The following is a 12207-nucleotide window of genomic DNA, read 5'->3' on the forward strand; positions in this document are numbered from 1 at the left end:
GGTAGAGCTGAAGAGGGATGTAGTTTCATCCTTCCTGTTTTTTTTTTGAAGGGGGCCCCGCCCCCTCACTGTGGCCATGCGGAACTTCCCAGACCAGGGATCAAACCTGTGTACCCTGCACCGCAAGCGCAGAGTCTTAACCCCTGCACTACCAGGAAAGTCCTCGTCCTTCCTGCTCGAAGGCAGGCGCTCTTCCTTCTGCTGAGCAGCAGCCTGGGCCAGTGCTGAGTCAACCTGAGTGGGAGGAGAGGGTGTTGGCCAGGACACAACAGGCCCCCTTCCCCTGCAAGTTCCGGCCGAGCGTGGGCTACTGACTGCCCTGCCGGTTCCCTCACTGTCAGAAACCCCGTCCTGACAGCCAAGTACCGCAGCATGCAGGAGAGTGCTGGCTTGGGAGGCTGGTCCTGGGGCTCACTACCTGTAAAACCAGAAATGCAACAACATTCACTTTGCAAGGCTGTTGTTGAGAAGCTTAAGGTCACGCTGGCCTCTCCACAGGCTCTTCTTTGGAGCTGCAGCCTCGTCAAGTCCAGGGCACGCTTGTGCACAGACACGGCTGTGGGGGGGCAAGGCTTGGCCATGTCTTCCTGGAGCTGTTTTCAGACGATGTTCCCAAGGAGAAAACATGAGATTTGGTTATAAGGATTCCTGCTTTCCCAGGCTTGTTCCTGGATTTATGAACCAGGATGATGAATTTACAAGCCGCGATAACCCCCATGGCCATGTCTATGTAGAGGGGACAACTTTTCGGACGAGAACTTCACTTTGAGCATGTCCAGACATCTGGTCCTTGGCAAACGCGGGACCCAACCCAAATGGTTCGGTTGGTTGTCAGCACAGTTAAGAACGATGGGTTGGATGGCCAGACTGGGTTCTTTGGTCAGGAGACAGACGGTGTGGATACTGTGGAGGCCATGAGCACTTGGAGCCAGGGATGGCAAGACCAGCAAGAAGACTCTCAGCCATTCTGATTTTTTTTTTTTTTTTTTTTTGGTAGTATTTTCTGGGCCATGCCACCCAGCATGTGAGATCTTAGTTCCCCAACCAGGGCTTGAACCTCCGTCCCTTACATTGAAGCATAGAGTCTTAACCCCTGGATCACCAGGGAATTCCCTTTATGATCAACTTGATTTTGTGTTTTATCTTATCTCCATGGTCCCTCTTGTCCCTGCAGAGACCACCTCCCAGCGCTCACATCCTGCTGTGTCTGTGCTCTCACTGTAATTCTTTGAATTCCAAATACCTCTTGTCTCCTTCCAGGCCTAGTTAGATTCAGTTTACTGTTGTGAAGTAAAAACTAAATTACTCCCCAAAGCGTGTTATGTTTGTAAAGTCTCACAAGGCCTGCCGCACAATAAGCACTCAATAGACAGCATGGATTACGGGATATGATGCAACAAGGAATCCACAATGATGCCAATGAAGGGTTCTTCCTAAAGGAGTGAACCTGGACTGGATCAAACCTCCCGATTTAATTACTAGTTTAGAGGACGGACAGACAACAGAGGAGTGAGTAAGACACTGACCACGAGGAAGGAGGGACATCTGACAGGACAAATGACCCTGGTTTCTCTAACAAATTCATGATGTGGAAAGGAAAGGGGTGGGTGGCAAAGACCATTCAGAAAAGAAGCATGAGAAAAGGCCTAACAGCAAACGCTCAAAGGGAACAGAACGACCATGACTGGTTCAGACCTTTGAACACGTCAACTGTAAAAGACTGATTTTGGACGAGTAAAATCTAAACATAGGTTAGATATGCAATGCTATGGAAGAGTTATTTTTAGTTTGCTGCATAGTGCTTTTAAATCCTTGTAAGTTACAGATTATATGTAGGAATTTACAATAAACAGATGAAACAAGCAGGGCAAAATGTTAATGATCATTAAATCTAGGTGGTAGGGATTGTTACATTATACTTTTACATGTGTTGTGTCTGAAAACGTTCATGATGAAAGTGGACTTAATTCCTTAAGAAATGGAGGCAGGGATTATCAAGTGGGTCCTAGTTGGACAGCCTCCCTGCTCTCTTGAGTGAACACAAGCTGCACCCACTCTTTATTTTGTGGAGAGGACCGGGGGAGAGCACCCCTCTGTGAATGTGGCTCTGGGGGGATCCGAGAATTCTGAGGGACAGGGTGGCACTTCCATGGGTGAAGGGCCCCCATGTATCAAGCACAGGCTCAAGCCTCAGGGCCCACCACAAGCCGCCCAGCCTCCAGGGACCTTTTCCCTGGAATTCTCTGGGGCCAGGAGGTACCTACAGTCAAGCTTGTCATTCCTGCTTTTACCACAAACACATACCTGCACCTTTCAAGCAGGTTGAATTTTCCTCTTGAGAACAAGGCCATAATGAAGGGTTGCATGTTGGCATCAAAAAAAAACCATGGGGGAAGCCAACATTATGCCGTAAAGTAGAGCTCTATAATCATTGAAAACAGCCAAATTGTGTTCCAGGACAATTACAGAATTGTAATTACAATAGAATTACAGAATTTCAGAGCCGGAAAGATCAGATATTACTAAATCCAGACATTTTGAAACCTAGGCCTCTGGGCATGTACCACATGGTGGCCTGTGTTTTTGCATATTAAAAAAAAACTCAAAAAATTATAAAAGTAATTTTTATGTTTTTCCCCAGGAATTCCCTGGCAGTTCAGTGAATAGGACTCAAGGTTTTATTGCCGAGGACCCCGGTTCAATCCCTCATTGGGGAGCTAAAATTCCGTAAGCTACATGGTGGGGCCAAAAAATAAAAAAGGAATTTTCCCCCTTTTGGTTGAAATTATATCTTTTTAGTGGTTGCCTTGTCTTTTGTTCCTTAAGCTGATTAGCAGTTTTCTATTTTCTTGCAAAAAATATAAATCAATTTCTCTTACATTTTTTTAAAAAAAATATAAGACCCACAGAAGAAAAAGTGAGCCAAAAAAGGCTTCATGATGAAGCTGACATTGGGATCCACTGATCTGGTCGTTTCCCAGGTCATTGAAGAAAGGGAGCCTCAGAGTTGGGAAGCTAATGGTCAAGGTCTTACAGAGAGGTGGTGATCCAGCGAGGACCAGGCTCTGCCTCCCACCTCCTGGGCGATCGGTCTTCTCATATGACCCCGTCCTGACAGTTTGGCAGGGTACAGCCTAACTGCACTACACACTTATCCGAAGGGGATTCTAAGACCCTTAGCGGATGCCCAAGACCATGGATAGTACTGAAGCCTGTCCATACTGCTTTTTCCTATACTAACAGGAGGGTCGTCTACACTGGACGAAGAGTGGGAGGGCAAGAGACTTCACTGTGCTACCTAGAATGAGTTCACAGCTTAAAATTTGCAAATTATTTCCAGAATTTTCCATTTAATGCTGTTGGATGGGAGTTGACTGTAGGTAACTGAAACCATAGAAAGTGAAACCAAGGTGGGGGAGGAGGGGATGACTGTATACCCACAGGACGAGTACCTGAACACAGAAGTACTGAGTGCTGCTGACCTAAACAAGCACTACCTACAGGCAACGTGGACCTCAACCTTGTCCTCAAGGTAAGGGGGCTGGGCCCAACACTGTTCTTTAAATTTGGTTAGCTGAAACACAAGATCTAGCTGCCTGACTAGGGATGGAATCCAGACCCCTGCATTGGGAGTGCAGTCTTCACCGCTGGACCACCAGGGAAGTCCCTCCAATACTATTAGTAACCAGCTGCAACTTACTAGGTGCTCAGCATGTGCCAGGTATGTAGTACTGATGAGGCAGGTACTACGGCTGGTCCCATTTCCTGGATGAGCAAACAGAGGCACGGAGAAGTACCTTGCTTGAGTTTATGCTGCTAGTTCAGGGTGAAGCTGTGATCCACACCTGGACTTGTCTAGTCCACGAATCAAATTTTATTGTATTGTGAAGATTTTTCTGACAGTATTAAAGCTGCAAGTTAGGATAAAAGACCCCTTGTCTCCCGCCCTTTCTGATGTTTGCTCAGCAGCTGTACACACTGCGTGGTTCGATCTGTGAAAAAGCTTCCAGCAACATTTTCATTGCAACTTTGCTCTACAGCAAGCAGCAGCATTCACATTCAGTGCTAAGTACACCAAACAGCTCAAAGTGACTCCATCAGTGGATGGAGAAGAGAAGTAGGGAATAAAGGACTCCGAACACTGTAATCACACAGGAACTGTTTTGGTATGTGGGAGGGGATATTTTCTCAAACCATATTCCCATGATGTTTTCCCAAGAACTGTCACTGCATTTTATTTCCATTGGAGAAGCACTGAGGTGGGCTTCAGAAGGCCTGGGGCCGTCCTGGTTCTCTTCACTGGTCTCATGCCTCCGTGGGGGACTTCTCTCTTGGCCTCTGTTGTCTTATCTGAAATGGGAGGAAGTTGGATGATGCTCTTTGACACCCACTCCCACTTCAGCCGTCAGCGCTCTGAGGACAGGCTGCTAATCCAGGTGCCTCTGAATTTGGTGACATGATCTGACACTGCTCTGCATCTCCAGGGACAATCAGTGCAGAGAAAAGGCCCCCATCTGTGTGAGGATGTACCAAAGTGGGAGATAAACATCCCAGCTTCTGGCCTGAGGATGGTTGTGGGGATTGACGGGCCTTCCCAGCAATCCACAGTACCCCTGTTTCCCCGCAGTTCAATCTCAAGCGATAGTCATGTCCCAGGTTACCTAACACTGGCTAGACACAGCTGAGTGGTCACTTGAGTTGGAATGACCTGCCCAAAACTGCAGATGGAAAAGAATAAGACCTACCAGGCTAAGTCAGGGGGTTGGCTGACTCAAAACTATTATTAGAAGCTGTTTTTCAGGTTTTGGATGGTGTGGGCTTGCTTTCCGCAGATCGTCACCGTCTCTCCATGTCTTCCCTCTCCTTGGACAATCTCAGAATGACGCTCTGCCAAGAAGTTATTCAGGCTGGGTGGGTGGATGAATGAGTCAGTGGCTAAGCAGGAGACACACAGCTGCTTGTGGCGCCATGATCAAGAGATGGGGAGCCGGAGGGCATGCCACGTTGCAATCCTGGCTCTGACTGGTCTCGGCTGGGACTACCCCGCTCTGAATCGGTTTCTTGTGTGTGAAATGGGGGGCACAACACCCAATTTGCAGGCCAGGAGGAGGGAACAAGAATGTGAGCTCCCTGTCTCTCTTGTCTCCTCCTTCTCAGAGCAGTCTCCAGTCTGGCTTCTAGCTGCCCTCACTCAGCTCACTGGCAGCTTCTGCAAATTTCCACCTTCTCAACAGGCACAGCCATCGGCGCCCTCCTCTTCCTCCTTGCCAAGATGCTCTTCCATCAGTTTCCATGACTCATACGTGCCAGGTTCTCCGGTTTCATCAGAGGCTGCCTTAGTCCCTCCTGCGGGGCTTCCCCTCTCCCCACAGGTGGTGCCATTTCTGCTAACTGGCAATCTCCTCAACCCAGCCCAGCCCAGCCCACATCACAGCTGTCCTGCTCCCACCCCAGGGCCAAACTTCCTAAGTCAGAAAGTGGGAGCCAGAGCTTTCTCTCCCTCTCTGAATTCAGTCGCTACTACCTTCCAGAGAACATGTCACCCCAAGCCCTGGCCACCACCTACAGTCGCTGCCCAGCCCGTCTCCTTCCCCACCCTGCCTGGGCCACGCTGGCCCTTGCTCTTGCTTGAACTCGCTGGGCCCTGGCGGCCCTGCTCCCTCCGCCTGGAGCCCGGCTCTGTCTGCAGACAGGCTCCCTCCTCTCCACGGTGTGGTCTGTCTACTTACTGGAGGCCTTCCCTGATCACCCTCATGGAGTCTCACTCCCCATTCCAGCCCCTCCTTGCGTTACTCTTTGCTGCAAGGGCCGTGACCTGGTATGTATTTGTTTCCTGGCTCTTTACAGAAACAGTTGTTACTGCTACCCCAGACGCCCGGCACACAGGAAGCGCCATTTGCTCGGTCAGTGACCACTCCCACTGCTGCCAACTTTCCCCGCCACCTCACTGACTTTCCACACCTGCCTCTCACCCACTCATCCTCTCCAGGGGTTTCTTTAAATACCAATCTCCCACCCCCCTGCTCACCACCCTTCAAAGAGCCCCTCAACGTCCTGAGAATAAACTCCAAACTCCCGAAGCAAGGCCCATGTGAGCTGGCCCTGCCTCCTCGCCCCTCGTTCCGTTCCAGCCACGCTGGTCTCAGGGGCTCACGCCCCAGACCCTCACCAGGGTATTTTCACAACCAGCTCCCCACATGCCCACCTTGCCCCGCACCGACTCATCCACCACATGGCAGCTGAAATGCAGGGCAGCAGAGCGTGGAGGGCAAGAGCCTGACTCCCGCGCCAGACTCCATGGGTTTGAATCTCAGCTCTGTCACTCTGGGCAGGACGCTGAAAGCTCTTCATTCCGCTTTACCTCACCGGACTGCTGTGAGGGTTATATAAGTAAACTCACAGAACGGACTGGCCCACAAAGAAGGGTGTTTATTATCATCTCCTGTGGGCGCCCTCCCTGATGCCAAGCTGACCCACCCCATTCAACAGGTTCACAGCACTGGGAAGCACTGCTCCCTGAACTCCTCCAGTGCTCTTCGCTCCTGCAGACCCGTGCTCTGCAAAGCGCGCCGCCTGTGCCTCATTCACAGCCGCGTCCCCAGCAACTCGGGCAGGCCAGGCCCACTGTGTTGATTCAAAACACATGTTCGTTCTTTGCTCTTTCCCTCCACAGAGTTGCCTTTGGCCAGACGCACAGAAGGTGCAGACCTGGCCCCAGACACCTGGTGAGCTCAGCACAGAACAAAAGCCACCCTCACAGCCCTTAGGTAGGGACAAAAGCTGCCAAAATAACCTTCAGTCTGACCCAGAGACTTGTGAGCAGTGAGCCAAGTCTCTCTGGCCTTTTAACCCTCAGAGTCATCCTGTTTAGGACCAAAGAGAAGTACACAGACGTCCCTCGGGGAGCTGGGTGGGAGAGACAGAACCTGGTACTACGTGCCCAGGCAGGACCACCTCCGCAATGATCAAACAGGCACCTCGAGGAGTTCCCAGGGAGGCGGGCAGAACAAGCCCCCTGTGGGCTGACAGGAAAACTTCACAGAAGATCCGTAAGTGGTTCACCTTATTGAGGGTCTTGGGGAACAATGTGGTTGTCTGGAAACAGGAAGGGAAGTCCCTGACCTGCTTGTCACAGACTGGCCTCTATCGGGAGCCCAGAGAGGAAGCACACCCACGCTCAGACACCCGAGCCTCTCTCAGAGCTCTGTGGGGTAAGGCGAGGCTGTCAGCTGCCCGTCTCCACCTCCACCACCTCCGCCCAGGTGCTGAAGCCCAGGTCCTTGTGGATGAGCACCAGGCCGGGGGCAGGGCCCGGCTCCTCAGGCGCCACAAAGCACTTCTCCTGGCTCTGGGAAATGGTGACCTCGAAGATGTCCCGGGCCGGGGTGCCGTCCCCTTCGCTGCCTGCATCCTGCAGGAGCACCACGGTGGGCTCGGATGTGGTGGGCGGCTCGCAGGGCAGGCTGGCGGGGGCCCCGGGCTGGTGGCTGAGCTGGTGCCGCCTGAGGCTCTGTAGGAGCGCGTAGCCCATGCCGCAGGTGGGGCAGCGGTGCGGCTTGTCGGCCAGGTGGGATTTGAGGTGGCGCCGCAGCTTGGTGGCCAGCGTGTACGCCCGGCCACACTGCGGGCAGGGGAAGGGCCTCTCCCCTGAGTGCAGACGCTCGTGGGCGCGCAGTGTGTGCGGGTCCCGCAGCGCCTTCCCACACACGGGGCACAGGTGGGCCTCGCCCGTGTGGGAGATGAGGTGGCGCCGCAGCTCGGGCCGCTGTGGGAAGGCGTCGGCGCAGTGCGGGCAGCGGTACGGGCGCTCCCCCGTGTGCAGCCGCAGGTGCCCTCGCAGGCTGCCCCGCTGGCGGAAGGCACGGCCGCAGTGTGGGCACGGGAAGGGCTTCTCGCCCGTGTGCAGCCGCATGTGGTTCCGCAGCGAGCCCTGGCTGGCCAGAGGCCGCCCGCACACCGGGCAGGGGCACGGGGTGGGGGCCGCCGCCGCCTGGTGCGTCTTGCGGTGCAGCCGCAGGGAGGGCCGGCGGGCGAAGGCCTTGCCACACTGCTCGCAGGTGAAGGGCCGGGCGCCGGAGTGGACCACCTGGTGCTCTCTGAGGTCCCGCCGGGTGCCGTAGGCCTTGTCGCACTGCGGGCAGGGGAAGGGCCGCACGCCGCGGTGGCCCAGCGTGTGGGCTCTGAAGCTCTCCTCTGAGCTGTAGCTCTTGCCGCACTCAGTGCAAAGGAAGGGCTTGTGGCCCGTGTGCACGAACGCGTGCTTCTTCAGGTGGCAGAGCTGCAGGAAGGCCTTGCCGCACTCCCCACAGCGGTACCGTCGGCCCTGTTTTGGGGAGCCTCCCGCCGGGCCAGGGGGGCTCCGCAGGCGTGCAGGGAAGCCAGGGCGCTGCGGCTCTCCAGTCGCCTGGGCCCCGGGCTCTGAGGTCTTCGCTCTGGGTGGGTGCTGACCGCTGGGGCTCCGCAACTTCTTGACCAGGTGAGCACACAGCTGGGGGGCCCTGTCAGAAGAGGAGGAACTGGCCTCACCCCTCGCAGGGCCCTGCTGGGGAGCGGAGCTGCTCTGAGGCTCAGGTGGCGTCTGGGTCTGGGGCGGGTCCTCCTCGTCCACGCTGTCATCTGCGGGCAGCGGGCCAAGTGGCTGGTTCTCCTTGGGAACCGGGGGCTGGGTCTGGGGCGTAAGTCCAGGGCTCACCACACTCTCTGCCTGGATGCTGGGGGGTGACTGGTGACCGGGATCTGCAAGGCAAGAGAAGGGCGCTGGGCTTAGTAGAGACGGTAGCAGGTGGTCATGGTGGCCTCACCAGGAAGTTCTAAGAATACATCTTCTCCTCCTCCGCCCCTGAACCACGGAGGGAGCCATGACACTGACTCTTCCCTGGAGCATGAGCCACGCGCTCTGTTTCTGGCCAGTCTCAGGGGCCTTCTGGGGAGACTCTCCCGAGAACCGCGGTGTTCTAGACATCTGAGTGATTCCTAGAGAAGGCCATCCCAGAGTGCCCTCGTGCTCCCTTTCGGTACAGGCAGGCGTTTCTGATGAGCTGAGACCACCACCTCCTCAATTTAGCTCCTCTGAAAATAAAGGAACCCACATCCCCAGCCCAGACAGAAAAAAAAAGTAAGAAAATTGGGAACTTTACACACAGCTTGCTGTCTTCATCCAGGTAACCCTACTATTCGGGGAAACTTAACTCAGAAAGATAAAACATGCAAACATCTATACAGCTGACCCTTGAACAACGCAGCTCTGAACTGCACGGCCCACTAATACGTGGATTTGTTTCAACAGAAATTCAACCACAGCACTACGTAGTCCCAGGTAGATGACTCTATAAATGCAGAATCACCGATACGGAACCTTGGATATGGAGGTCTAACTGTAAGTTGTATTCAGATTTTTGACTGCCCAGAGGGAGCCAATGTCTCTAACTCCTGTGCTGTTCAAGAGTCAACTATACTGTTCATTCCATGGAAAAGACTCATTATTCATCAAAAAGAGCAGCCAGTGAGTTTACATCCCCAAACTCCTTAAACCTCTCACCTGAAAATTCTAGTCTTGCTGCCTCCATGATCCTAAGCCCCTGTCATTATGTCATGATCCTTAACCCAAGCCTGATCATACCCCACCCCTATCCCATACTGGAAAATCCACCTTATACCACACTTTCAAATTTCAACAAATATCCAGGCTTTGCCCTTTCCCCTCAGAAAAGCTACTGTTCTCCCCTGCCAGCTTACACCGTGAGCTCTGCTTTATCTTATCAACACAGGTAATTCAGGTGAAAACGTGGGAAGCCAGCGTTTATCTGGCACATACCTGGGCAAGGTTCCGCTGCATCCTCCCCAGGGCAGGCCACTTCCTGTCGCACGGCAGACTCCACTTCTGTCACCACTGCTGCGGACGACGCTTCCTCTAGCCTGGGCTGGGGGGGGCTCGGGCCCTCGGAGGGAAGCTGGGGCCACAGCCGCAGCTCAAAGCCCGGCAGCACGCGCCGGGACACCCGCAGGTGCAGCCTCTCGCCGATCCGCACCGGGGCCACGTTCCCCTCGCCCTCCAGCCTGCCCAGCTGCACAAAACTGTAAAGCAGAGCACGGGCTAGCCCAGGAGCTCCCTTTCCAGCGGCCCTCCCTGAAAGCCCCAGCTCCTGGACAGTCTGAGTCCTAGAGGACCCCGTGCCTCTGGGAACACTCACTGCAAAAGATCCCTGGGTGGGACTTACAGACCACTTCCGGCTCCACCCCCTGCCACTACACCAGGCCCCAGAGGAGCATCTCCACTACACACTCTCCTGTAACTTACCTAGTCCAGCCTGCACTCTGCTCACAAGCACACACGTCTCCCCATGAGCCTAGTGACACGTCCTGAAATAAACCAATAAAAGTCCTTCTCCCACGTGCTGGAGGGGCCAGGGTGAAACCAACAACAACAACAAACCCTGATGGAAGCTTTCCTGAGACAGATCTAAGATGAAGTCCCTGGGAGGTTAATGGTCGCTGGTCTGCTGCTCCAGGACTACGCTGTTTGAGTTTTCATTCAATAAAGGCCAAAACCAAAAAACTGTCCCTCACCTCCTCCCAAGGTGTGGCTGCTGCTGCTAAGTCGCTTCAGTCGTGTCAGACTCGGCAACCCCATAGACGGCAGCCCACGAGGCTCCCCTGTCCCTGGGATTCTCCAGGCAAGAACACTGGAGTGGGTTGCCCTTTCCTTCTCCAATGCATGAAAGTGAAAAGTGAAAGTGAAGCCGCTCAGTCGTGTGGAGGATTACTAAACTGAACAGCACAAGCAGTAAGACTTACCTATGAGTTCAATGAGGCACGGCACAGAACTAGTTATATGACAAGGCTTTAACTCCATGGCTTTGTAATTCCAAAAACCTTTGCTCTTGACTTTTGGGACTACTGACACTCCTCTAATTCACCTTTTCTTTTCTTTTTTACATTTCGGCAGTGCCACAGTGGCACGTGGGACCTTGGTTCCCAGAGGATAAGGGATGAAACCCCTGCCCCCTGCGGTGGAAGCAGAGAGTCTTAACCACTGGATCGTCAGTCCCCTCTACTAACCTACCTTTTAAAAACTTTTTGCACCTCCTTAGTTACCACAAGAGAGGGGAAACAATCCCCGAGAGACCGGGCACAAACCACCTCCTATCTCTTGAAATACTCTGCACCTTCTAACAAACTGGAACGTTATCTGGAAACGTCTAATTTTCAACCATGATGAGGAGACGCCTATCCCTCAATACCTCCTTCCGCTTTGGTTCCACTCCATTTCCCTTCTGCTCGGAGACAGACCCCTCTTCCAGCGGCCCCCAGAGCAGTCCCGGCTGCAAGGGCTCGCCGACACACCAGACCCCCAAGCGCTGCTCCGCGGTGAGTGAGGGGCCAAGGGCCAAGCCCCGGGGGAGGCTCTTCAGAGCGAGGATGGCTCGGGTCGGTCCGGGCGGGACGTCTTTGAGTCCCGGTGCACAGCCTTCGCTGGGAGGGCTCCATCCCGACTCCGGGCCCAGGCGTGGATCGGGGGCTGCGGGGAGAGAGGAAGCGGCCCAAAAGGTGGTGGGGGTGCCGAAAGGTGGGGTGAGGAAGGAAACGCGAGGTCCAGCTAGGCTTTAGGAGTCTGAGGGATCTCTAAGGGTTCCAAGAGAGCCCTCCGCTTTGAGGGCTCTTAAGAAGGCCCCAGCGATTATTCGGAGGGCACCGGAGGGGGACGCCAGGCTCGGGATGAAACCGGTCAGGGAAGAAAGAGTTGACCAGAGAACGTCCGGGGTTGCCAGAGCAGAGCGGAGGGTCGGAAACACCCGCAGGTCACTCACCTAACTGCAGTCTCCCCCTCCCCAAGAGCAGCTCCTCCGTCGCCTCCATCCCGGGTCAGAAAGCCTCCTTCCGCCGGAAGTGAGCTTCGCCTTCTCAGCTTCCCCCTGAGGAACCGTCACGGACATCCAAATTCCCTTTCGGGAAAGAATCCAAAGAGTAAGACCTCACGAGTGCACAGGACCGGGGGTTTGGGAGTACTTGGTGAGGCCAATCTCTGTCCGAGGACAATACGAGCTTAGAATTCGGGAGGTCCCCCCGGGGATCTGAGTATCCGGTAAAGAGGAACTAGTTGTTCTAGGCGCTTCCCCCGGTAGGGACCACTGGGACAGTGACACTGTTCCTCCTCCTGGCGGGCACGTACTCAGGCACGTACGGAAGGGGAGGAGCTTCCGCGAAGGC

General features: G+C 54.3%; 1 protein-coding gene across 3 annotated transcripts; it reads right to left on the reverse strand.

Moving 5' to 3' along the window:
* Nucleotides 1-3838: 3838 nt before the first annotated feature.
* Nucleotides 3839-12153, reverse strand: ZNF408 (zinc finger protein 408). Of its 3 annotated transcripts, XR_003514639.1 has the most exons (6): nt 11808-12153; nt 11241-11518; nt 10298-10359; nt 9815-10074; nt 4746-8736; nt 3839-4350 (listed from the first exon to the last, which is right to left on the reverse strand). XR_003514639.1 is itself a non-coding variant. In XM_027562466.1 (5 exons), the coding sequence occupies exons 1-5, from the start codon at nt 11854-11856 to the stop codon at nt 7226-7228; spliced, it is 2160 nt and encodes a 719-aa protein (XP_027418267.1). In that variant the 5' UTR covers nt 11857-12153; the 3' UTR covers nt 3839-7225. The 3 variants fall into 3 exon arrangements, 2 of the variants coding, with proteins under 2 accessions (XP_027418267.1, XP_027418268.1); XM_027562466.1 differs by having other exon boundaries at nt 3839-8736; XM_027562467.1 differs by lacking the exon at nt 10298-10359 and having other exon boundaries at nt 3839-8736; nt 11808-11878.
* Between the last annotated feature and the right edge of the window lie 54 nt (nt 12154-12207).

The sequence above is a fragment of the Bos indicus x Bos taurus genome, chromosome 15 (genome assembly GCF_003369695.1).
Source record: "Bos indicus x Bos taurus breed Angus x Brahman F1 hybrid chromosome 15, Bos_hybrid_MaternalHap_v2.0, whole genome shotgun sequence".
Taxonomy (NCBI): domain Eukaryota; kingdom Metazoa; phylum Chordata; class Mammalia; order Artiodactyla; family Bovidae; genus Bos; species Bos indicus x Bos taurus.

What these genes read in the sequence shown, in the direction of transcription:
- ZNF408 (XM_027562466.1), bottom strand. Translation starts at nt 11,856, where the DNA reads ATGGAGGCGACGGAGGAGCTGCTCTTGGGGAGGGGGAGACTGCAGTTA. An exon ending in GAGGGGGAGACTGCAGTTAG is followed by an intron (nt 11,519 to 11,807) that starts GTGAGTGACCTG and finishes CTCTCCCCGCAG; the next exon opens with CCCCCGATCCACGCCTGGGC. An exon ending in TGGAACCAAAGCGGAAGGAG is followed by an intron (nt 10,360 to 11,240) that starts GTATTGAGGGAT and finishes GGTTTATTTCAG; the next exon opens with GACGTGTCACTAGGCTCATG.